The sequence below is a fragment of the Dermacentor albipictus genome, chromosome 4 (assembly GCF_038994185.2).
Source record: "Dermacentor albipictus isolate Rhodes 1998 colony chromosome 4, USDA_Dalb.pri_finalv2, whole genome shotgun sequence".
Classification (NCBI taxonomy): domain Eukaryota; kingdom Metazoa; phylum Arthropoda; class Arachnida; order Ixodida; family Ixodidae; genus Dermacentor; species Dermacentor albipictus.
Window position 1 is genome coordinate 36,124,373 of NC_091824.1, and position 27,291 is coordinate 36,151,663.

The 27,291-nt window shown below is 43.7% G+C and overlaps 1 protein-coding gene and 1 long non-coding RNA gene across 3 annotated transcripts; both read left to right on the top strand.

Moving 5' to 3' along the window:
• Positions 1-3,028: 3,028 nt before the first annotated feature.
• LOC139059055 (uncharacterized) lies at positions 3,029-8,811 on the top strand. Its single transcript, XM_070536888.1, has 2 exons — positions 3,029-3,515; positions 5,095-8,811. The coding sequence occupies exon 2, from the start codon at positions 5,606-5,608 to the stop codon at positions 6,647-6,649; it is 1,044 nt and encodes a 347-aa protein (XP_070392989.1). The 5' UTR covers positions 3,029-3,515; positions 5,095-5,605; the 3' UTR covers positions 6,650-8,811.
• A 5,002-nt stretch (positions 8,812-13,813) lies between these two features.
• On the top strand, positions 13,814-25,254 carry LOC135906002 (uncharacterized). 2 transcript variants are annotated; one of them, XR_011513845.1, is made up of 5 exons: positions 13,814-14,175; positions 15,086-15,191; positions 16,607-16,724; positions 19,121-19,233; positions 25,131-25,254. It is a non-coding gene; the product is annotated as an uncharacterized lncRNA (long non-coding RNA). The 2 variants fall into 2 exon arrangements; XR_011513844.1 differs by lacking the exons at positions 13,814-14,175; positions 15,086-15,191 and having other exon boundaries at positions 15,198-16,724.
• The last annotated feature ends 2,037 nt before the right edge of the window (positions 25,255-27,291 follow it).

Genomic DNA, 27,291 nt, shown 5'->3' on the forward strand with positions numbered 1-27,291 from the left:
GGACTTCTTCGTTAGGGTAACAACTGTTTTCCTTGGCATTATTTATATAGTTCACTTTTCTCCACTTCATGGATATCCAGCAAAATGACTGAGTGCATAGGGAGGGTGAGGCAAGTTTAAATGCTCAACATGGGGATTTAGTTAGGATAGCAAGGTGTGTAGAAGTAGGGGAGTTTGGGAGGTTGCTGACACCGATTTCTATGAGTGATCTTGTTGTTTGTGTCAATGTCGGTTATATAATGCGAGGCGTCTTCTGAGGCAAGAAACTTTGAAAAAGCTCCTTATAGCTGTGGAAATTCAGTACGTGCCCCCTGGGGCTACCATGGGTTTGTCACTGTGGCCATTGGTTATCACTTGGGGCCACTGGGTAGATGCAGCTCTTCAACGAACTTTTTTGACACAAACTTGTGTATGTACACTGGGTGTGTGCCACTGCATGTGTGCCACTCTTTAATGGACCTCTTTGATGCTGACTTAGGTCATGGGGCATCACAACAAGAACCTACGTAGTGGCATCTGTGTATGCATGTAAGTGAGCTGAAATTGTTTGCTTGGATTTTCTTTCCCTGACGACTAGTCCCCTTGTTGAATTTACTTCAGCCTGAGATATCACCTGTTTGACTACTGTTATCACATTATGCCCCATTTTGCTGTGAACTTGTCATGTTCTCTAGCTGGCAAGCTTGAATTTCAGGTACTGCACAGTGCTAAGGAAATTGATTCAGAGTGGGTGGTACTACCTCGGCTTTTCTTTGCAGCTGCGTGTTACATGAGAGAATAAGTTGTATGTAGATGTCTATTAGAAATAGCATAGGTATTCAAAAGTACTTTCATTATGTTCTAGGTCATTGGTGCTGTCTGGCCTCCTTTGCATCATTTTTTGTAGCATGCTTGTTTACGTGCAAAAACAAATGTGGCCTGTTCTAATGCCTGCAAGGACTGCCCAATAGCTCATGATGTTTTGAGCCACTCAATTTCAGTCTTGGCTGCACTTGTGGATTTTCAACATCACTGAAGCTTGCAATATGCTTGAATTTCCTGCCAAACTGGTTTGCTTGTTTGTATCCAATTTATTGAATTATTTCACTTTCATTATGCTAATAGTCATTGATTGTAATATTATGCTGGCACATTTGATTCTGGAACTGTAATAAATTTCCAGACATTTTATTGCTTTGTCATAATTTTTGCACCTTGTTAGACACAATCTACTAAACACACAAAAAACTCCCTTCAACCTCGTAAAATTCCCAAAAGGTGCATAATAAACTCCCGACCTACCTGTAAAAGCTCTAATAAAGAGCTAAAATGCACTCCCAAAACATCTGTTTAAAGCTCCCTTAATAAAACAGCTCCCTAAAGCTGTAAAAATTAACTCCCGAACATTCTCTTATATATTCCCATAAAAAGCAAAAATTCAACTCTCAAAATTAACCATAATTGCTCCCTTAAGCAAAGCTCCCAAAATATGGGAACAGTTGCTCCCATGTTTACACCTAAGCACTCCTACAAGGAGGCAAAATAATTTCCAACAGGTCTCCTTCAACACTCCCTTAAGAAGCCAAACGTTTCCGAAAATGTACGTAAGGACTCCCATCGTTTCTCCTATAAATTCCCATAAACAGCAAAATAAAATACCCATGTCAACTTGTAAAAGCTCCCAAAGCTCCTCAAAAAGTTCCATAGTGCTGGTGTCCAAAAGAGGAATGAAAAACTCCCAACGTTCCCCATAAAGACTCCTGCAACCGCTCAGGGGTTGGTGTTTAAAGGATAATTCAAAAACTCCCATAATTCCCCATAAAACCACCAAACACAAGGAGGTGAAAAAAAACTCCGTTCGAAGGGAGGATCTTGTCCTCCCTTAAGGGCTTGAGTTATGCAACGAGGCCAAAACTCCCTAAAAGGGTCAAACCTGTTTACAGTGTAGGAGCGTCATTCAAAGCACACGGAGTTTTTCTTCATCTCCGGCGGCGTTTTCTCTACTTCCTTTTTAGGTAAAAAGATGTTGATGCATAAATATTTTCATGAACAACGGTTAAATAAAGACGAGCAGTACAGTCTAAGGCGTTTCAGGGGAAACCGGCCGATTAGGAAGTAGATAGCGAAAGCCAAGCAACACATATGGGTGGTGATGGTTACAGTGATGATGATAATTTACTGATTTCCCTCTGAACAGGGCCAGAGAAAAACCATCCCCTAGCCTGCTTTAGTTACTCAGGCAAGCTGTTAATGCTTTTTCTTCGAACATTCTAGAAGATTAGTATACATCCCTTTAATCTTCTCTATCTACCCCGTACTGCTGCCTATGCATGTCTGTAATGGGTGCGGTTGTATCAGTCCCTTCCCTGCTTTTTATACACCAATAGTCTAATCGTCTCTGGCTTACTGCAATTGCTGACTGGTTGATACTTCGGTCTAATTTAAATCCAAGTGCTCCTGGAAGTTGTACGTTACACTGTAAGAAATGTGTGTAAAATAACAGGTATATTTACAGAAATTTTCTGTTCTCATACAGAAAATATCTATTTTACGCCCTTAACAGAAACACGTTCCTGAAAAGAACAGAAATTTTCTGTTCCTGGAGCCGCTCCCACAAATCAACCGAACGGTTGGTCACGTGGGCATATTTGTTACAAAAATAATGTGATTTGAAAAACACTTGCAACTTTTTAGAGAGTTTTAGCTTGAGCGTTTTTACGGCCAGCGGGGCGGAGCGGGCGAGCGGATACACCAGCGGAGAGGCGCGCGAGAAAATAGTTTTAGCCGGGCGGATCGCCCGTCTTTTCGAGCGGAGTAGAGTCACTTGCTCTGCTGCTCCACCTATTGGTCACAATTCGAGTTAGAGTGAAAAGAATATCAATTAAACCTGCTAATAATGCGCTGAAACTGTTTAATAAAGGTAGGTTATGTGTTTTTAGTTAGTTATTTGGTTAAACTTCTAAACGGGCCTCAGCAGCGGTCGCCATCGACAACGCAGCAGCGCCGGCGCTTACCCGGCGCTTGTGTTGACACATGCGTTTCCCCGCAGGCCGGCTGAGGCCGGTGAACAATAGAAGGCAGCATCCACGTGACCCTGCGTTCCCGGATGTTGGTTCCCTAAGTTGGTTTCCAATTGTCCCTATGGGGCCACTGAATACCTAGTGTGTCACGTGATTGGGGAGGTTTCTTCCCTGTATTATTGCCGGAATATACAACAACCCTAGTGCGTGCAATGACGCAAAACCACGTGCATCCAAATGCCGCCTCTCCGCTTCGGAATGGCGCACGTATGTGATCGAGCTGCCATCGGCGATGACGATCGTCGCTGCGAACTTTGCAGCAAACTATTCATACAGGGGAAGAACATGCTGCAACACATCAGGAACGTTCACAGAATGGCCGTGGGTGTCAAGAAATTGATGAAATGCGACGTATGTGGGACTTCCCTGCTTACAATGGAGAAGTATTCGGTGCACCAGATCACTGCGCACAACTTCGAGGCTGACTACGTGCACCTGTGTTCCGGAACAATAAGGGTGAGGAACAGTTTTATTAAGTTTATTCTCAGTCATCGTGAGCAAATGACGTTTAAACGCAATATTATATGTCGGGCTTTTTTAAATTTCTTGTGCGCAGTGTGCCTCCAAAAGCAGCTAGTTGTTTATACCTTGCGGGCCTTTGTTTTTTCTTTCTGCATCTGTTTCGCGAAGAGCAGCTTTTGCGCAGGTGCCCAATTTATTTCGTTGGGGTATGTTGAACTTTGTATCCTCGTTAAATATAATTTGTTTGTTTTGTATGGTCATGTGTGCGCGCTCCCAGCGATGCGCTACATGACGTACGTTTGGCATGGTCTGCTTTCCTGCACAGCAAGTGGAGTGAAATTTGACGTTTGTACATCTTTTTTTCTTTTTTTTAAGCGACAGGAGTAAGCTGCTCTGCGTTCTGACGTTGCTCTGTGCCACATGCGTGCGTGGCCTAGTCTTCGCCTCAATCACTTTGCAATGCGGCAGAGACGCAGAACCGGGACCATACTTGAATTTGCGGATGTCGCCGGGATGGTTTCCCAGCGTATTGTTGGCAAACTCTTTATTAGTACATTTCATAGAATAGAGCGAAATGTGACGCTCGCGCACCCCCCCCCCCCTTCTTTTTTTTTTTTCTTGAACGAGAGGAGGGATTTGCTCTGCGTTCTGACGTACGTTGCTCTGCGCTACTTGCGTGTGTGGTGCAGTCTTCGCCTCAGTGCAGGCCGCAATAGGTCCGAATGCAGACGACGTATGTCCAGGACCACACTTGCAATTGCGGCTGTCAGCGGCTTGCTCTCCCGGCGTACTTTGGGAAAATTCTTTAGTAGTACCACAGTCCTTCAATTGAAGGACTCTGGTTGTAGATTTCATAAAATAGAGCCAAATTTGACGCACGCGCAATCGTTTTTTCTTTAAGAAGAGTGTGTTAGGAGGCTACTTGGTAAGACATCTTTTTGTGAACTTAAACTGCGCTTGGCAAAAGACACCAATGTCGAAGAAGACGGGACGAACGCAGACTAGCAACTGGTTTATTGAAATCACACATAATGCTGCCTCCTCGAACCAGGCGCATGCCCAAGCCAGATCATAACCGCGTGACGATGGAACACTCCCTCGCCAAGCCCCTATCTACAGTAAAAAAAATCAAGCTCTTCTTGAAAAGAAGGAGCTTTTCAAGAAGAAACTGAGAGAAGGGATTCACACTGCTCTGGGGCGTAGCTTGCACCACGTGCTCTCAGTTCGTCTTTGTCTTATCGTAACAGCATTGCTGTGAATGTACAGTCTGATTCAATATTGAGGAAGGAGTGAGCATAGATCATGCTTAAGTTTCATATTTGTTTCTTATTAAAACAAAACTAATATGATAAATTTTTTGAAGTCATGGCGCATTGCATATTTGAAATTCAATTTTAACAGAAATTTGAGCAATATCAAGGGTGACCTCATGACACAGTCGAGTTGAAGGTGAGGGAGTAAAATAAATGCTACATTACCCGTGTACAAAGCCTTCAAAGTGATTATTTTTGTTTGCATCTCTCTCCACAAAGTACTTGTCACCATCTAATGCTATTTTGTGCTTTTATAACAGAATTTCATGAATGGAAAGCAGAAGAAGAGGGTAGCAAAAACTGCTGGTTCATTTTGCCCAGGGACTCCAAAAAGCTGGCCAGTGGAGAGACAAGGATCCACTATTACTGTAATAGATCAGGCGAGGCAAGGAAAAAGGAAGGTCATAGTGACCGTCGGGAGAAAAGTCAGGGGAGCTGTAGGTCTGGTAAGATATGTCTTTCATTTATTACCGTCACGATGGACAACACTCAGAGTCCGACACCTGAAGGCACCACCATAAAAGTCAGGTATCAAAGAAACCATTATGGTCATAAACCAGAAATTCAGCACTTGAGAATGAGTGACAAGGAAAAGGCCAGTGTAGCAGATAACCTAGAAAAGGGTGTGCCCATGAAAACCATACTAAAGCGAATAAGAACATCTGTGGCATCCAAGCTGAGGCCAGTGCACTTGGCAGAGTGCTCAACATTGCTGCTCCTGAACGTTGTCACACTAATGACGCTGTCAGTGTAGACACGTGGGTGCTTGTAATGAAAGAAAAAGGTGAAGCACTTGTCCGCCTGTACAAGGCACAAGGTGCAGTGGACCCAAGTGGTACATTTTCTTCAGCAGACTTTGCTCTTGTTCTGATGACAGAGCCTCAGAAGGAGCTACTAGAAAAATTGGGCCCTGCAGGGACTCTGTGTCTTGACTCCACACATGGAACTACAGAGCACCAGTTTGAGCTGACCACTCTTCTGGTGCTAGATAAAAAAGGATCAGGTGTAGCTATAGCTTATTTCATCTGCAACCAGATGAACGAGCAAACTTTGACAGCATTCTTCAAATCTCTGGAGTCGGCCATGGCCCAAAAAGTGGCTGCTAAGACATTGATATCTGATGATGCCTCGCAATTCTACAAAGCATGGTCCAGGGTCATAGGTGCCGCAAAACAGAAACTTCTCTGTGCCTGGCATGTGGATAACAACTGGCGTAAGAAGACACTCGAGTGTGTAGAGAAACAGCTAAGGCCACATGTTTACCATAGTGTGTGGCTACTCTTAGAGTTCCTCGCGGAAAAGGCATTTGAAGATTATTTTAAGCAATTCCTTTCTAGTCCGGAAGAAAAACTGAGGGACTTCCTCAAGTACTTCAAAGACCACTATGCAGTTAGGCCGCAAGAGTGGGCCTATCGCTTTAGGACTAGAGCAGCTGTCAACACTAACATGCACCTTGAGAGCAAGCACAGAACGTTAAAGCATACTATGCTGGAGAGAAAACAGAATAAGCATGGTGACAAACTAATTTCTGCCCTCATGGACTTGACAAATCATTTTTTAATGAAAAGGGCTAGCCAGATGATGAAAGGGGCAAAGGGTAAGGAGCTGAGAACAATTCAGAAGAACCACAGGTCTGGCAGTGAAATGGCAGCTTGTGCCAAAATAAATGAAGATGGCATATGGACTGTGCCATTTCAGTCTATTAAAGGGCTCTCATATAAAGTGTCAAAAGTGAAAGATGGTGCTTGCTGTCCTTTGAGGTGCAAGGAATGCGCAGTGTGTGTGCAAGCACAGTCACTGTGTGGTCATCACTAATCCAACTAGCAGCAACAAGGCCCATGAGAGCTCACCCAAAGAAGCATGTGAGGCAAGTCGGGCATTGCACATTGTACAGAGTATAACAAAGCTGGAAGCAGCCAAAGCAGTGTCAAGCTCAACACTCTTAAGAGCAAAAATGGACTCAGTCAGACAGGCAATATCAGATGGTGAAGTCTCTGAGGGTGTGGCTGAGAAGGCAAACAATTTGTTTGAGCCAGTTTTCATGCTTGTGGAAAGTGAAAGTGACCCAAAAAGAAAGATGCCAGACCATTCAAATGAACCAGCCAACAAAAAAGTTGTGCACCTGTTAAGATTTCACTCTACAAAAGCCCCTAGATTGTCGCAGCCATCATCTAGCCTTTCAAGGCCCACTGAAGCTCGAAAGGAAGTCCTTAAATAACAGCTTAGGGACAGCAACATAGAAACTGAAGAGATAACCACGTCAGCAGGGCACGATTACTGGTAACAAGCCTCCAGTGCAGTTAGGAAGAGAGAAGTGGTGCAGTAGTGCTGTGCTGTCATGCCTTATAGAAGCAGGTTGAGGGCTCGCATATAAACAAATCATGACATGTGGTCTCTGATGATTAGCCCGTCTGTTTTTGTCTGTGGTGTGCAGCCATATGTCACAGCTGGATGGTATGTGTGTTAGAGCACGAGAGATGCCTCCATGCTTGTTGTATGAGCTGCTGCTAAGTGTTCTGTGAAAATAGGTACAGACCCAGTGGTTATCTCTGGTATGTGGCAGCTGTTGGATAGTAGTGTGTTCGAGCACGCCTCCATGCTTGTCATATGAGCCGCTGGTAAGTATGTCTGTACATAGATGTAAGGAAGCGCATTGGACGGTTTGTAGTGTTTCAGTGTGCAAAAGCCTCCAATGTGTTTTGCTACTTATAAATTTGTGTAAACACTCAGTAGTGCAGTAGTCATGATGTTGCACTGCTGAGCTCAAGCCTGCGGGTTCAATCCCAGCAAAGGTGGCTGCATTTCAGTGGTGGTGAAGTGAAAAAAAAAAGCATGTAGTTGAATTCAAGTGCACATCACAGAACCCAAGGTGGTCAAAATAATACTGAGTCCCGCACTGTGGCATGCCTCATAATTCTATCTAGATGTTGTGTTCCATGTGATGTTCTTTATTGCCCATTTGAATAAACTTTTATTTTTCAGATTACCAAAATAGAGGGTATATGCAGTGGTGTTGTGTGCAGTCTGGATAAGTTGCTCTGGTCATGAGCACTCAATGAAAACTTCTGCATATTTGGCTGCAGCAGACAGTGTCATAATGATAGTAAAGACTATGCAGAAAGCTTTAGGCCACTCTACATATCAGATCAGTTTTATATTGCATCCTTTATGGTGCTTATGGTGGCAGAATAATAATTGGCAATGCTTCCTTACACATTTAATATTTTTCTTTTTTTCTTTTGGAAGAGCAACCTTGGAAGAATAACCTACAACAACGCTCCTACCTTCTCTTTCACTGTCTCCCCATTTCTTTTCTACACTTCAACTTCATTCTACGCACCATCTTATTCTCCTCTTCATCCTACATTGATGGTGTGGGAAAGTGAGCTAAGCGTGCATAAAGATTGCTGTGCAGAACTTAATTGCAGCACTGACGAAGACAAATCTTTGTCAAAAGGTTCATTACAGCTACATTCCCCCTCCAAACACTGTTTATCACTTCAAGCCTTCATATTCCTGTGAGCTTTTGTCTTGTTTAACAGTTGTAACAGTCATACTATTTATTACTATCAATAGCGAGCATACATTTTGCACTGCAAAGTGCTGTTTAGAAGACGTGTGAGTTTCTACTTCCCTTATGATAAATACTCCAGACATTCAGTCTCTAATTTATGAAAATCTTTCAAACATTGCCAGTGATGACCACCATATGGGTTAATGTCGGCATGGGACTGAGGCTTTCCCGCAAAAAGAACAGTTATGTTTTGCTCATATCATGTGACTGACAGTTTCTGCTGTAATTTTTGCACTTGTCAACTGCACTGTGAAGAGTTCGTTTCTGTGAATATGTGCTGGCCTGATTCTTCTTAATCACGCATTTCAGATCTTGTGCTGTGAGATGAGGAGGTGTAAAATAAAAACACCATGTAGATTTCACAATGCCTTTAAGAAACCACGCAAAGCTTGGAGATGAAGCATTACATGCAACTGGAACCAAGTGTCTGGACACAGCAAGTGAAAGTTGTTTTGTCATGAGTGCACCTATTGAAAAATTTGTGTGAGAAATAGAACGAGATGTATGCATGTCGCACAGATTTGACGAGAAATAGAACGAGATGGATGCATGTCGCACAGATTTGACGAGAAAAGAACGATATGAAATGCATATTGAACGAACTCGCAGAGAAAACGGGCGAGATCTGTGTGATGTGCTACGCAGACATTTACGAAGTGCACGAGATTTATGCGATGTGCGATATGAATGCATAGAGCTTGAGTGACATGTGTGCGATGAGTTGTGTAGACCTGACGAGATTATGTATGACGTGTGTGAGGTGGCATGTGATGTGTACGCACTGTAGTCGTATGAGCAACTTGATCTTTGAAGATGACTGAATTGTATAAAAAGTGTGTGCACTTAAGTCGTAGTGCATACAAAAGCTCATTAATGACAGTCAGATATATTTGGCTGTTCGTAGTAAATGCAAGAGTGTGATCAATGTGCTGTATGACACATATATACCAGCATAAACTACAGAGCAAATAAAACGTTCAGAGCTCAACTTCTGGAATTTCATCCCCATCAAAGCTGGTGTCGGTACTTTTGATGCAATGATTTTCACTTGGGGACATATTCTCGGATGAACACTTATGGCGATACTACTGCCTTTGCATGACGCATTCCTCGACCAGCCAGTAAGCACTGGATAGCACAATGATATTGTCAAAAGCTATCAGCAGAGTTTGAATCCCTAGTACAGAGAGTAGATCTGCCTAAGATTTTATTGCAATATAGGAGTCAGGTACCATAAAAGTTTCATAATAAAATGTTACATGTTTGTTTGTGCACGCAATAAAATAATCTGGCAATGTGATTATAGCACTTAGGAGATGCTTCAAACAAGGACGAGTTGGCAAAGTTTATTGCAAGCAGTTTGATCAGTGATAAATTATGTATGCACTTTGTCACATCCTAATAATATTGCTTGCATCAGATATATCAGTCAGAGGTAGTATAAGGGCGAACTTGAACCTGCATATTTTCCAAATAGCCAAGTGCGTCAATCACAATACTGTCAAATACAAATCTGCTAAGAGCATGTTAGTGCCTGTTTATGTCCAATTGTAGAAGGCAAGCGTGCGATTGGCCATGCATGCCCACATATAAAAATAAAAAGCAGAACCACAAGACAGTATAAATAGGTTGGTGAACAGATAGCCAAAATAGCAGTCAAAATCCATCGCACTTTGTCACAAATAAATTAAAAATATTGTAATTAAATAACAATCCCTAAAAATGTCATGTGATCAATTGTGGTAATGATCACAGTTACTGCTGTGAAAAATTATTTGCACTAAGTGTTTCACAACTTGCTGAGAGGGCTTGACCTAGTAAAAAATCCTCATATGTGCACAGCAGTGGCAAAAAACGAGATGAGCGTCGCATCTTGGTGACCATTATCTCCCTACATACTACACAAAACTGAATTTGAAATTAAAGGAGAAATAACAAAGCAGTTCGTGTGCCAATGATGGTTAAGCGCACTGCAATGCCTTGCCATGCGTTGAAAGCTGACCTCCAAGCAACCAAAATGTAAGTGACCCTACATTGAAGCAGCGTCTCTAAATGACGAACGTGTATCACATCCTGGCATTCGCAGACGCAGTCACCAAATGAAAAACACCTTTGCAAATCGCAATAACGACGAATGTCACACGCGTGCGCACACAGACAGAATGCGAGCAGTTTCCGAAAGCACTCGCGAAAGACTGTACGGACGTTCCTACGCGTTCCACGCATATCAGAAGCGCGCGCGCGCGCGCACACATACACACATACACACACACACACACGCACGCACAAAAGGCGAGCAGTTTCCGGAAGCACTCGACAAAGACGGCACGGATGTTTTTACAAAAAAGCAAATCCCACCGGCGTGGCACCATTTCCCGATGCACAAACAGCACCACTCATTAACAGTACACATCCGTAGAACGGCGCACAAGCCGGAACAAAGCGCACACCACTCGACGCCGCTGAGAAACGAACACCTTCTAACATTCACAAACCAAACGACGATGTGCTGCGAACTTCAAACAGATTTTACGGCCCTGTCCGGTTGATAGGGCTGCTCCACAGGCTGACCTCACTGTTGAAAGCAATGTCAGCAAAGTAGTTGTAAAAGGCCGCCTAAAACACGCAAAAACATGGAAATAATACGCCTCTACTACCCACGCTACTCATGCGATCACAGTTACCGGAACCACAGACGGCGAAGTAAACAAACGACGTCATTTCCCTTAATTTCGGCCCGAAGTAGTTTCTCAGTTGCGCGAGTCTTCCTTTCGAGCAGGGCGCGACTTGTTCCGGGGACTGTGAGGGCGCTGCGGTCGAGCTCTGCACCAAGTGAGCGGCGCTGCTCTGCTGACATGTGCACGTTACTTGCGGGTGTTTGCGCTTCTTGTGCTGTAGCCGATTTTATTTTCTCATTGCGTGTGCCTTGTAACTGTCCTCGGGCACGTGGCTGGCGGTCGAGGTCTTTTGCGTCCGGTCCAAGTTTTGCGCTCATGGAGACGCCAGTACCGGCGACGTGTGGGTCACCAAGCGTTAACATTGCGTGTGCACTTTGGTTTGTAGGCCCACCTTTTTTTCCATCTCACTTTCTTCGGACGTGCACTCTCAGGTATGGTGTCTGTAGAATATTATACTTCAGCTTAAACAACAACAGAAAGAAATAACGGCTGCTTTATTCAGCGAGCACCATGTAAATGCCGAGTGCCGCGACTAACAACCATAACTGTGCCAGGCTATACACCAGAACACCGTGAATTCAAAGGGCGCCGCCATATTGATGAGCGCCGGTCGCGCCATCTATCCCAAGCGCCGCGAAGGAGCAGGCCTGGGCTGCCACGCCGGGAGATGCGACCCGGCGCGAAAGCGAAACTTGGGCTTGTTAGCTGGGCGGAAGGCGTGTTTCGCGTTTTTTCTAACCTGTCATTTTCGCCGTCTGGATTCAATCAAACTTCAAGACCTCATGCAAGTCCGCAATAGCCACACTGAGTGCTGTGCAGACTGCAGAAGCGAATACATCGTGTAGGTACGCTATTACGTTTGTACAAACCGCGCGCTATATGCTAGAACACGTGTGAGCTTTTTGGCACGTAACCTGTGAAGGAATTTACAGCACTGTGTTGGCGCCATAAGCACGCAGAACACTGTCATCTGCACTTTCAGTTTGGTCTTGTTTGTCATGGTCTCTACTGGGTTGGCCGCGTTTGGCAACCAACTGGAGAGGTCGTTTGACTGCCTGGTTAGCAGACGCCTGCCCTTCACCACCTGCACATTGATAACAAAATAGATGTTATAGTAATAAAGGCTGTAGTTCTTTCCCATGCCATCACTGTTGCGAAGATATAAAGTCCTCTCAAAATGAAATAGAAAATACACTAGGCCAATTGTATCGTGCAACCACTTAAGAGCACAACATTCAGAACACAAGCCTACAGCACTCGAACAAGCAGCATATGATGCTAACCCTGCACTCATTGGAAAATGAGGAACTACAGTAGTTATAATGTTCAACTACATGTCCAGTCAAAGCCCGTATAATAGGGCGAGCATGACAGATGCAGGTGTTGTACAGTTGCACAAACCATAGGGCACGTAAAATTACAATCCCTACTTAAAGCTGCATCATCAAGACCCCTTTGGTACAAGACAACAACCGCACCTGCATTCCAAGAAATTAGCCCCACCAACTGCAGCTACCTGGTACCAGACCTGTTTCGATAGTGCGAGGCCATCGGATTGTTGGCGCTCCCTTAGAAAAAAAAAACGGTAAAAAAAAACTAGTGAGAACGATCAAAATTTTGTTACAAAATACAAGAATAATTAAGCACCTTATTTTCCTCGCCATATGAACGGAAATATTTTGCGCTTTGCCCCGCATAACAGCCCGCACGCAGTTTACAGCTCAGGAGGCTCAAATGAATTCGTTACGAATGACACCTGCAACACCAGCTCGTAAAGGTAGGTGCGCTGCAAGAACACCTTCGGCGACGAGTAGTCGTCGTTTACGTTTTTGTGGACGCATGCTACGTGACGAGCAGACTTCGGTTTACTTCCATTAGCAATAACGCTCACCAGCAAGGCCTACAACTTGTCGTTCACGCTTAATGGTCATTAGGTGCACCAGCTGCAATTATCGCTAACCGCAAACTCAACTGTTCCGCTTAACCGTCGGGAGCTCTGCCTGAATGAAAACACGAAAAGGCTTGCCTTTTTGTTATAGCCAAGGCGAAGCACCGGCGCGGGATTCTGCTCTGTAGGCTTGTTGCCCAGAAAGTGCTCGGAGCAAACCTGCGTGTTACACGTATTACGTTTGTAGGGCGCAAAGTTGAACGTGGCACCAAAATATACACAGATCAAATACTCACTCGTGCATTTTCACTGGGTTGGTAGTTATTCCTATTCACTGCAGCTATCCACCGGTGGCGCAGCTTGGCATTCTTCGTTGCGGATGGAAATCGGTGCAGGCTGAAAACACCGCACCGGCACGATTCCCTACGTGTGTTGTGCTGTTGGCAAACAGCGCTAAGCAACCTGCTCCTTTTCCGCTGGTTGTTTTAGCATCCAAATACGACGCAATGATGCCCAGATGACTTCTTGTACTTCGGATCCGTGTGAACGGACACATTTCCGCACTTTGGAGCCCTAGAGCTGGCGCTTGCCATGTCTACTGGTCGCCGGCGAACACACTTTGGCAGCCCAGTCGGGTCGTGCGGGCAACCCGGGTGCGAGAGTATGCGTTCGGTTAGTCTGGGTGCGAGACTAGCGTGTTCTGGTCTATAGCAGACGACGCTCGAATGCTTGGCGCGGAGGTCGATGGCAGTGCTGCGGTGGCGGGAACGGCAGCGGGCTGCATGGTGCGCATAGCCGAGGAATTGGGATACTTAAAGAGGACTATAGGCCATCGCTCTATAGGCGTTGTTGCGGCGGGCGGCCGATGTGGTGCTGATCGTTTGATCATATTTACGCGGTGCTTAGAGAACATGTGCTCCTTTTTTTTGTGTGAATTAACGATCACTAAGCCCTGGGGCCTGTGCAACGCTATTAGCTCGCTGTATGTTTCTTGCGGTGCGCCGTTGTTGATTATCGTAGTGCGGTCAATTCGCGCTTCTTTGTCTCGCCGCTCCCGCATCGGGTCACAGTGCACGGAAGAATGTGTTGATAGTTGTGCTATCGCGTGCTGTAGTTCACCGCAATTCAACACTACGCTGGACGGACTGTTGTTGCAGTCTATGCGGCGTGAACGGACACGAAGGAGCGCTCGCCTCAGACGGTAAGTCCGGCGCCTTGCGCATTCTTATGGTTCATGTAGTGTACAGTGCTCACGGAATGAAACGCGTCAATTTAGGGCTTAGTAATGCGCATATATTCGTTTTCACCGGCTGTAGTTCGTGTCACATCGACGTAATTTTGGTGCGTACACGTACATCGGAGTCCTCGTCACCTTTGGTCACCAAATTCCTTGCGACATGACATGGTTCTCTCGCGTACTTTGCACGTTTGCAGGGCTTTACTAAATGCTCCGTGTCGCGTTTCATTCCGTGAGCACTGTACCTTGTCATGCGCAGCAGAAGATGATTAGTACAGCTACAAGAACAATAACAGTGATTTCCTAATGTTCGTTCGATATCGGAGTGCACATTTAGCAAAAAGTTTCACGAAAATTACCCCGAGGTTAATGTTCTAAGTGCTTCATCTATTGTTTATTTTCTTTTTGTTATGAAGTATGCTAGCGCCGGGTCATCGCTTCGTCTGAACGGGCAAAAAAATTCAAGCAGGAAATGTCACTGCTTCTATACGTAATTTCTCAGCAAGAAATCGTATAGACAATTCTAGAAGTACGTTGATGTGTTGCGCAAATGTTTTCACAGCTAACGTTAACGCGCGACGGCATCCAAATGATCTGACTCGTGAGAAGATTTTAGCTTGGATGCAAACTTTGATGCTTATAGGTTGTCGCCAAGGCAACCTGTATTTCTTGTGTTTAGTGTTGTTTGTTTTCGTGCCTTTGACACGTTGAATAACCGCCTGTGATGTAAGAATGAAATATTTAATTTCTCTAAGCGGATGCAGCTTCATGTAGCTGGCTGTACGAGAGCTTTCCCCAATTTGACGCGATGTTGTCAAATCACAAGTTTGCAGTTTCAGCAGTGATTACAATAAACTGAACATTTATTGTTTAGGGATGTTACAATTTCCTGAGACGGAGGCATCTCTGCACCACATAGGCTGCGGCACTATGCAGCTTGAACAGCACGACAAAGCATCTCATCTGCCTGCTTTGACAAGGTACGTACTAAACGGTCACAGCCATTTATGTGTTCTAGGGTCTGTTCGTGTATTTGGCACCTGTCAACTTTTCTGAGTCTCTCATGCAATTTATAAATTCTTGCTATTCTACAATTTTACTAATGTTCCATTAAGTAATGAGAACGAAGTTTTATTAGTGAAGATGTTCTAAAGCTGCTGAGAAATGGGGTGGCATAGGATTGCGAAAATGCACGTAAAAAATAGTCCTGGCGCTTTGCTTTCTTAATTGCTAGCAATGAAAAATCCCTAATAAAATTAGCAAAGGGACACTTGCTTTAGGTAAGTTCATTAAGATACGTTCCAGAAGCAGGCTAAGTTTGCAGCAACAAAAGCACTGAGAAAAACTCACTGATCTAAAAACATGTTAGTTTCTGCTTTTCCAAGTGTGCTGCTTGTGTACAGTGTGTCACGGTAAATAATGGTTAATAATGTATGCATAGAAAAGTGTGGATGCTGAGAGAAAGCTTTAGGAAAGTGCGTGCTGTCTTTCCAACACAGGATTTCTGTCTAGAATTTTTGTAAAATATGAAGTGCACAGGCTGGCAAACAATGTTCAACACTTTTGCTTTAGATTTTAATGTAGCCAGTTCATTATGTGTCCCTAGTATAGCTTAGCGTCAAGCTTGAAGCTGATCTCTGATGTCACATCAGTTGCAGGATGCAATAACGTGGTATCACATACTGCTTGTTACGCATGTCAGTAAACCTGGTGCAGTTGTCACAGGTGAGAGTATAACTGAAAGCTGCGCATTCTTTGCCCTTCTGCACATGATGTGGGATAGAGTTTGAACTATGCTATAGTGGCACCATCTCCCTCACCTTCTCTTCCTCATTATTCTGTCAACTTGCAATAATATGCACAACTTCTAGAGGCTTGATTATGGTGTTGTCTGCTGAACTTGGCTGATGTGAATTTCAGTAGTTTGGGGTACCCTCAAAGCTATGCTGTACTTTTCATGCATTTTAAAATGGTCAGTTTGACATATGTGATTGGCTGTGGCATTCTGAGAGAAACAAGGCCTCTTGTGAATAATGCATATATGCATTATTAGCATTTTCTAATACTCTTTCAAGAAGCAGCCTACAGGCTGCTCCCCGAAGAAGTGACCACCTTTGCTTACGCTACGTGGCAGTCTGGTCCAGTTTACTTAACCTGTCTGCCATCTATGCACGAAAACGAGGAGAGAAGCGAAAAAAGGGACCTTCGATTTATGTTTTTGCACAGATGGCTCATACATTGCACTTTTCTTATCTCGCATGCTTTGTTAACTCAAAGCTTTCTATGGGCGAATATCATTTCATTCCTATTTATACCTAATAAGAATTACTTAGTTCACAGTGTCACTTTTTATATTATACTTTTGTGAGACTAAGCTCACTTGTTTTAATGCAAGTGTGGCTGGGCCTGCAGAAAGAGTAAGCAGACTACTGTGTTGCTGATCAGTGCTGATCTCCACGTCCGAGCTGGTCCCACAACATCCAGGCACCACTGTGCTTTGCTTCATTGACAAGGTAATATGATATAGACACCTTGCACCTCAGTATCAGTTTTGAGAAATATGCTAAGACACAAGGGTTGGCCTTGGTGATAAATACACTCGTGTTCTTTTTTTTAAGCGTTCTTCTTGCAGTGTTCCTCATGTACATGTTTTCAGGGGATGCTTAAATGCAAACTGCCATGGAACTTGTTTATGCCTTAAAGTAGCACTCTTTCACCAAGAAAAAAGCCTTATTTAATGCACAATTCATAAGAAAGGTGAGGAGGTGACAGGACATAACAGTCTAACAACCATCCAATTTTACTGCTTGCAGAGCAATATAAAGTGAGAGGTGAAAGGGCAAGAACAGATAAATCGACAATGTATGTTGCTCACACAACTGCGAAAAGAAGCATGGCTACTATGACACTTGTTTTACAATGATAAATAAGCAGTCTTGCTATCTGATAATCCACTGGAGGGCGAGCCAACTCGCAGATTCTCTGTAACACATGTAAGGAAAGGCTCACAAATCTTGCCAGCCCTATGCTCGTAACACATTGCCACAGTTGCATAGTTTTCAAACAAAATAATGCAAGTGAGCTTTGCACCACTAAATGACCTGAGCATTCAGTTGACATGGTTGCAGATCCAGTCATTTATACATTGGCCTGTTTTGTTGACGTGGTGTCTACTGCACGACAGTGGTATTTAATATCCATCAACACCCCTGTGCTCGACGTACTCTTTCTTGCATGCTTTTTTTTCACAGGTAGTGGAAGATTACTTGATTCCAGAACAATTTGGCTTGTTCTGCACATGATAGTGAACTTTCCAGTCTTATATTAAACATGGAATTGGGTAGGAAGATGTGGTATTTTTTATAGTGCCCTGGTGCATTCAGATTGTGCAGAGGCTTCAAGCTTGTATTGACAAAAATTGGGATGAAGCCATAAGAGGAGAATTGTAAAAGTGTAACGAAAGCCTCCTGATAGATATGCTGAGTTGTGCTGCTGTGGACACTTATTGGTTATCCCTACTGGGTAACGCTGTTAAAGTTATGGATGCTTTGACACTGTAGGGCCTACAAGGTGGCTAGCATTACGGAACACATTAAAACAACTGTAGGGATGCATGTTGTGCTATTGTATCATAATTGGCCCACAAAGTGACCACCTTTGCTTACACTATGTGGCAATCTGGTCCAGTTTACTTAACCTGACTGCCATCTATGCATGAGGAGGAGAAGGGACTAAAAAATGAAGGGACCTTTGATTAATGTTCTTGTACAGATGGCCCATACATTGCATTTTTCTTATCTTGCAGGCTGTGTTACTTAAAGCTTTCTATGGGCGAATATCAGCATTTCATACCTAATAAGTATTGCTTTGTTCACAGTGTCACTTTCTATATTTACCGTATTTACTCTCATAATGATCGCACTCACGTAATGATCGCAGCCCTGAATTTTGTCGTCCAAATTCGATTTTTTTTATTTCCTGTGTAATGATTGCACCCCTAACTTGCTGCAGCGATATGTCATGTGCCAAGTCTAGCTATTAATGATCGCGCTTACCATCTGTCGAATGCTACGCGAACAACTCTTCAAGATAAACCAAGTGGTCTGCACGCACCAAACATTTTTAAGCAGATGCTCGTTTTCATTCCTTTCATTACTTTCCGCACTTCCATGACAAAAAAGCTACAACCAAAATTGCCTTTATTATGTGTAGGCTTTGTAATGGTTGTGGTCAACAGCAACAAAAAAGATGCCTTTCGATTCTTCTCATCTGCACTCGTGGGCACGCAACAAATCACGAGCGGCAACAATAGCAGCCACGTTTACACTGATACGTTAGAAGTGTACCCTATCCATACGCCGACACTTGTAACACAGCTAAGATATTTGCCCACCCTTAGCACAAACGTGCTGTATTAGGATAGTAGTGAAGACAAATGCCGCAGTTTCTGCAGCATGCCCGCCGTGTCTTTCTATGTCACTGGCAGCTAAGCGTGCCCATCTGTTTCTGCCCCCTCATACCCTCATAGTGGACATGGCGACGTTATTGCCACAAACTTACCGATATTAACGATATTATTCATTACTGATATGGAAGAAACTTTCAATGCAAGTAATGTACTCGAGAGAAAAAAAAATCGCGTTCGGCGCATTTGGTGTTTTCAGCTTGCTATGCTGGTCGCCACTTTTGTTTCGGTGTCCTGCACTACATACAGTGGCAGCCACTTATTTCTTGACCTATTGCCATCCCGCAGCAAACGCGGGATGAAAAAAATTCTTTTTGCGGGAAATTTAACCGGCATAATGATCACACACCTGAATTTGTGACCATTTTTTTTTACAAGAAAATGCGATCATTATGCGAGTAAATACAGTACTTTGTGGCACCAAGCTCACTTGTTTTATTGCAGGTGTGGCTGGGCCTGCAGAAAAGCTGTAAGGAGACTGCAGTGTTGCTGATCAGTGCTGATCTCCACGTCCGAGCTGGTCCCACAACATCCAGGCACCACTGTGCTTTCACAAGGTAATATGTTGTGGACACCTTGCACCTCAGTACCAATTTTGAGTTTGACTTGATAAATATTTAAGAAGACAAGAGGTTTGGCCTTGGGGATAAATACACTCGTGTTCTTTTTTTGAAGTGCCCTTTCTGCAGTGTTCCTCATGTACATGTTTTCAGAGGATGGTTACACTCCTTAAATGCAAACTCCCTTGGAGCTTGTTTAGGCCTCAAACTAGAACTGTTTCACCAAGAAAAAATCCTCATTTAATGCACAATTCATAAGGAAGGTAAGGAGGTGACAGGCAGTGTCTAACTATCCAGTTTGACTGCTTGCCCAGCAATATCAAGCGAGAAGCGAAAGGGCAATGCTAACAGATAAATCGGCAATGCATGTTGCTTGCACAACTGCGAATGCGACACATGGCATGGCTACTATGAATGCTGATATGACGATAAAAATATTGTAGTTTTTACATTAGCCGGTAAGCTTATTAATATTTTGCACCAGCAAACAACCAGTTTGGTAGCTGTAGTTGTTGCACTGCTTCAGGAGTAAGATATTCTTTTTAATGAAAATTGAGTAGTGCTGCGGTTAGCGAAGTTATTTCTGCCTGTACAATAAATTAGGCATTTTCAAAGAGGCGGCATATAACAATTGTGTTGCTGTGCCACATAATTAGTAAAGTGAGGGGAGGTTTAAGTAAGCAAAAGAGGAAGATTAACCTTGTCGTACAAACAGATCCTTGTCTCAGCTGTCGTCACTGTGATGCAACGGCTCCCAGATAACGGGGGGGGGGGGGGGGGGCTAAAATTAGCCTTAAAAAGCTGACGCAATAATACAAAAAGCCATTGAAGAGTGTGGTTGCACCTATGTTTGACCAGTGCAGTATCGGGAGCAGGGCCAGACAGCAGCTGAAATGTTATGTAATAGAAGCTGGTCATATTGAGTGCTCTAACATGCTAACAAAAACTGTCATTTAGTTTCTATAGTGGTATTAAAGGTGCATAAATCTTTCCTATAAACAATTCTGCACTGGCATCTATGCAGTGTTTTCCATCTGCATATTCCGCAGTGCGGTAGCAAAAAGCTGTGAAATCTGTGTATTCACTTGCATGAGCTGGTTATGCTTCATGAATACTTTGTTTAGCGCAAAACGACACACACAAGACGACAGGACAAGGCGCTACTCTCAACTGACATCATTTTATTGCGTCACTCCTTTATAGACCGCTCAAACCAGAGGAACATGCGCAGTGAGCACAATGCGGTGAAGCCACCACCAACATCCGATCCAAAGAGCGCACTCATGTGACAGAATCCAAAAAACCAAATTCAGTGCTTTACTAGGTTAAGGAAGGCACACTAATGCACTGTGACTCCAGTGACTTAATGAAAAATGCTTCCGATAACTCTCGGGCGGTGGTGTCACGGCTCTTTTTCAAAATCGTGGTATCACGAAACATGGGTTTGCATTTGCATGTTTTACAATGCTGAGCCAAATGGGAACCTGTGCCTGTTGGTATGGATCGCTCATGTTCTCTAAGGCGCTCGTTAACACAGCGGCCTGGCTGCCCTACATACACTTTGCCACATGACAAGGGAATCTTATAAACGACACTGACGCTGCATTCTACAAACTTCACGTGGTTCTTTTCACAATCAGGTTTTTTACTTGTTTTAGAAATACGGCTGCACGACATTGACAGTTTCTGAGGAGCGGAAAACACTACCGGAATTTGGTATTTAGTGGCGACATTCTTTAGATTGTGAGCCACTCTGTGGCAATACGGCACAACTTCAGGCCTCTTCTTTTGTGTGATGCAGTTACTTTTGTGCCGCTTCCCTTTCAGTTTCTGAAGCAATACCTCCGAGACTGACGTCACCACCACACTTGGGTAACCAGCAGCCTGCAGCCTATTTAACTGTGCAATGAAACTCATGTTCGCAGAGTGATGACAAGATTGCATTAAGGAAGATTCTAAACACATCAAAGCAATGGCGCGTTTCACAGTCTTTGAGTGCGCAGACGCGTAAGGTAAAAGTTCCTTACGTGCGCGTGGCGAGTACATCTGACAGGCGTGGCCTGTTTGTAAGGATAGCTGCAAATCTAAAAACTGGAGTTTACCGTCCCTAGATAGCTCATGTGTGAAAGTTAGACCTTTGCCATTGTCATTGAAATGTGTTAAAATATCAGCTACCGTCACGGAGCATTCGTTGTTAGTCTGTTTTATCACAACAAGAAAATCGTCAACATATCTAACAATTTGAACCGAGTCATTGTTTAAGGCACTCTTAAGAGCGCGGTCGACAAAAGATAAAAAAATATTACAAAGAGCAGGCGCCACACATGAACCAATACACACACCATTTTTCTGGATAAAAAGGTTATTTTCGAACAGGATAAAAGTTGCACTTAAATAAAATTCAAGAAGGGACATGAAACTTTCCGAAGATAACCCGGTAGCATTGCAAAAATCTACCTCGCCACTTTCTTCGATGCACATCATCACACTGCGAAATAGCTCATCATGCGGTATAGAATCGTAAAGATCTTCGACGTCAACAGAAAAAATGTTGGCTAATGAATGGTTGTCTTCCAGAAAGGAAACAACATCGAAAGAATCCTTTATGCCATAAGGATCGTCAATAGTTAAATGATTAAACTGTTTTTGCAAAAAGCGGCTAACCAAAACCTGCCAACAGTTGTTTTCAGTGACTATTGTACGGAAAGGCACATCCGGTTTGTGCGTTTTTGCAGTGAAAAAACCTCTAAAGCAAGTAGCTTACATTGTTTTACATCTTTCACAATCTTGGTGAGGCCTATGACACAGACACACAAATATCAGGGCCCACTGATATTTGTCTCCTGATCCTGCTGTTCTGGTCAGTCACATAGCTTTTGCTGTGTGCCGTGCAAGGATGCTTACGTTCTGCATGAAGAATGGACATGTTCCTCAAGATGTGGCGAGTCTCTTCGGGAACGTCAGGCCTTCCGTCGGTCACGTGCGGCGAATGTGTCGGATTCTTCGTTCTGAAATTTGGGGCAGGTACGCCTTCTGTACGACTGGTTGAGAGCTGTGTGCTACTCGCGCGATGCACCTATTGTGGCCTAGAAGTTTCGTTTCTACAGACTTCTATCAACTTGGACTACAGAATTCTGGTGGACACAGCTGCTGCTACTCCTCCGGTCCAGACTACCGTGCAGAAAGGAAAAAACGCAACCGGTCACCGCTGGTTTCCAGGTACTCGGTGACGTCAGGCTTCCTGACGAAGTTGCTGCATTGCTAAAGAATGGGCCGAAGTACAGCACGGAACCAAGAATTCCTGCACATGAGCCATGGCTTTGAACAGGCGCATCGCAAGGAAAGCAGAACTAGAGGACCAGGAGCGGTGCCTCCTCGATAGGGTGGACAACCTTCGTAGGACCGCCACTGGAAGCTCGCCACCTTGGACAGCTGTGATCAAAAGGACAGTATCTTTCTTTAGAGACAATGAACTGCGGCTGTTATTGAGTGACAAAGAGGGCGGGTTTGTGATAGCTCCGTCTGCTGTCTTCAACAAAAAAGCCATTGAGGCTGTCAACAAACACTTCATTCTGGCAAATGAGAAAGCTCAGAAGGTAAAACGCAAAGCCATTTCTTTGTTGGAAAATATAGGCCTCACCAAGATTGTGAAAGATGGTAAACAATGTAAGGTACTTGCTTTAGATGTTTTTTTTTCACTGCAAGAACACACAAACCGGATGTGCCTTTCCGTACAATAGTCAGTGAAAACAACTATTGGCAGGTTTTGGTTAGCCGCTTTTTGCAAAAACAGTTGAAGCATTTAACTATTCATGATCCTTATGGCATAAAGGATTCTTTCGATGTTGTTTCCTTTCTGGAAGACAACCATTCAGTAGCCGACATTTTTTCTGTTGATGTCGAAGATCTTTACTATTCAATACCGCATGATGAGCTATTTCGCAGTGTGATGACGTGCATCGAAGAAAGTGGCGAGGTAGATTTTTGCAATGCCACCGGGTTGTCTTCAGAAGGTTTCATGTCCCTTCTTGAATTTTATTTAAGTGCAACTTTTATCCTGTTCGAAAATAACCTTTTTATCCAGAAAAATGGTGTGTGTATTGGTTCATGTGTGGCGCCTGTTCTTTGTAATATTTTTTTATCTTTTGTCGACCGCACTCTTAAGAGTGCCTTAAACAATGACTCGGTTCAAATTTTTAGATATGTTGACGATTTTCTTGTTGTGATAAAACAGACCAACAACGAATGCTTCGTGACGGTAGCTGATATTTTAACACTTTTCAATGACAATGGCAAAGGTTTAACTTTCACACATGAGCTATCTAGGGACGGTAAACTCCAGTTTTTAGATTTGCAGCTATCCTTACAAACAGGCCACGCCTTTCGGATGTACTCGCCACGCGCACGTAAGGAACTTTTACCTTATGCGTCTGCGCACTCAAAGACTGTGAAACGCGCCATTGCTTTGATGTGTTTAGAATCTTCCTTAATGCAATCTTGTCATCACTCTGCGAACATGAGTTTCATTGCACAGTTAAATAGGCTGCAGACTGCTGGTTACCCAAGTGTGGTAACCAGCAGCACGAGTTTCATTACCCAAGTGTGGTAACCAGTGTGGTTACCACACTTGGTTACCCAAGTGTGGTAACCAGCAAACGAGTTTCATTGCACAGTTAAATAGGCTGCAGACTGCTGGTTACCCAAGTGTGGTGGTAACATCAGTCTCGGAAGTATTGCTTCAGAAACTGAAAGGGAAGCGGCACAAAAGTAAGTGCATCACACAAAAGAAGAGGCCTGAAGTTGTGCCGTATTGCCACAGAGTGGCTCACAATCTAAAGAATGTCGCCACTAAATACCAAATTCCGGTAGTGTTTTCCGCTCCTCAGAAACTGTCAATGTTGTGCTGCCGTATTTCTAATATAAGTAAAAAACCTAATTGTGAAAAGAACTATGTGAAGTTTGTAGAATGCAGCGTCGGTGTCGTTTGTATAAGATTCCCTTGTCGGCAAAATGTATGTAGGGCAGTCAGGCCGCTGTGTTAACGAGCGCCTTAGAGAACATAAGCCATACATGATCCATAGCAACAGGCAAAGGTTCCCATTTGGCTCAGCATTGTAAAACGTCCAAATGCAAACCCATGTTTTCTGATACCACGATCTTGAAAAAGAGCCGTGACACCACCGCCCGAGAGTTATCGGAAGCATTTTTCATTAAGTCATTGGAGTCGCAGTGCAGTAGTGTGCTTTCCTTAACTTTGTACAGCGCTGAATTTGGTTTTTTGGATTCTGTCGCATGAGTGCGCTCTTTGGATCGGATGTTGTTGGTGGCTCCACCGCATGGTGCTCACTGCGCATGTTCCTTTGGTTTGAGCGGTCTATAAAGGAGTGACGCAATAAAATGCTGTCAGTTCAGAGTAGCGCCTTGTCCTGTCGTCTTTCTTGTGTGTGTCGTTTCGCGCTAAACAAAGTATTCATGGATTCGCACCAACTAGCCCACCAACGCATTGTGCTGGTTATACTTGTTCATTTAATGTAAAATACTTGTGGAAAAGTATTAGACTATTTCAGTGGTCTTGTATTGCAATTCTGCAGCCATTTCTATTCTTTGTGAAACACGAACATTTAACAGAGACGAGAACAAGACAATGCGAGGACGAGCACTTGCTTTCAACTGCTGTGGTTAATCTTGAAATATCAATTTACGTAGGTAAAAAACTCATGAGCCTCCGTGTTCTCTTTTTCCTGTTTCTCTGTGAGATGTTCACGCTTTACACACAATATCATACAAGAACCAGCCAAATCAGTTATGCAGTGGAGCTACCTATTGTGCATGTCAGTTCCAATGGCTTGTTGTAATCTAACAGGGCCGGCTGCTTTGTTTACATTTTTGTGCAGATGCATACGAGCACTGTTTCAAAAACGCCGAACACTGTGGATACGGAGGCAAGGAGGCTGAAGGACCTGAACAAGCACCTGGTCACGATGCTTCGGAATACAAAATAAAGATGGTTTGTGTTAATTGTGGGCCCTAAAAAGTGTCCTCTTTGTCTCTGAGCTGGCACATCGGCCGACTCACGTGATCGAAATTAATCGCTGCAATGTTGGCAGAATGTGTTACTGTGTGGAACTTCACCAAAAATATTGCATGAACAAAAGAACTCATTCAACACAAATGCGAACACTTGTAGAATGCAGCTAAACAATAATGGTGTCATTTTGCATAGCTGAATGAGAACATTTTCATGTAGCATACACAAACGAGAACGATATCGTTTCGCATCGCCGTGCGAGAACTATCTCGTCAAGCACAGCTATGCGAGAATAATCTCGTTTAATATACCCACACGAGAACGATCTCGTTCATTGACGATGTCCACTCGTACACATGTGATGTGCGACGTCGTCGAGTCTACGGAGCAATAATAGCGTACAGAAGTTCTCGTGAAATTCTCATACATATTTTTTTCAATAGGGATGAGGCTGTCGGCGTTACTTGTAACTGCCTTTAAATAAAAGTTTGTTTCAAAACAGTGGCTCAACTCTGTGTTCCCCCGGTAAAAAACAAAACCATTGGGATTTGCAATTCTCTTTTTAAACATAATTGACCAATATGAATAAAAAAAAACTTTATGAATCAAGATATAAGCTTGCCATACCATGAAAACACTTGAAACTCCTTTTGAGAAGTTTACTCATACGCGAACACATTATAGCAATTATTTTCAATCGTGTACCCACAATTTGCCTCGTCACCATGTCAAGTTTCAAGGCAGATTTTTTTTTAGACTCCAGGAAGCCGTATGCTTAATTCTATCCATTGTTTACTGCATTGCATTTGATTTTCTATAACAAATAAAATGAATTCTCCATTGATTGCACCGACGCTCACGTTATAATTATATGCTATTATTATTGACTAGTCTTTTATATATATTCTTGGAGGGTGGGGGCTGCACTGGTGGCGTTCTACGAATTTGCGCCGCGTGTTTGTGCGGGTAAACTTAAGCGCAGAATTTTTTTTTTGCGCGTTATGAAAACAATGCACTGCAGGTATTTTAATTAATGCAACGAGCTGTATGAAATATCAGTCAAGGGGTTGGAAACATCGCTATAGAGAATCCCGACTATTTTCTTTTGCGTGTGTGTATTTGGAGTTGATGCACAGTTTTCTTTATTTACTTATTTTGGCTACATTGCGCCAATTGCGCTTCCACAGAATAAAGAAACGCGCTTCCGCGCGCTTGCCGACTCGATCGCAAGGGGACAGCCTGATCAACATCAATATCAGCAGCAATGGCGGATTTGCGCTTGCGAAGTTTTCAATAGTTTTCGCCTTATAAGTGATTCTTTTGCTATTTTAACGTGTGGAGGTTCATTGTACGTTTGTTTTTTCAAGTTTGGCATGTGTTTTAACACATGTGAAGGTGTAGTCTTTTCTTCTTCAGCGGATATATGTACAAGACCCCGTTCACCGTCTATCAGGTAAGATGTGTACGTATGCTACACGCAAGCGTAGTGCTTCATTAAGCCACAGTGCACTACAAAGTTAAGCATGAACGGTACACAAAATTCACAAGTTCTAAGTATTGCCAAGAACAACCATTGATTGGCGAAGTTCTCACAGGTGTTGCAGAAGTTGTTGGGCGCGGCAGTGCTGAACGTAGCGTTAGCGGCTTAAATCGTGTTTTTTTACTAGTAACAACGTGTCACTATTTCATATTATTGGCGGCGTCTCCAGGGCACCAAATCGGTAACGGGGACACCAGAGCTAGAACCCGGACTGGTCCATGGGTTGGGGCTCGCCGAGGCCTGCGCGTGCTAGTAGTATATCTATGATGCCCGTAGGCTGTGTGTAAGTCGTACTTCCCGAATTTTCTGACGCATTTTAAGATCAGCTGTCCGCTTTCGCGGACAAGAAAGCAGGAGTCAGGGTGGTCCGTGGGTTGGGGCAGCATAACCTGCTTCCAGTTTGGGACCGCCCTCCTTCCAGTCTAATGCTCTCCTGAGGCCTCTGTTTGCCGGTTACATGTGCCCTCCTGGAGCAGTACTTGTAAAT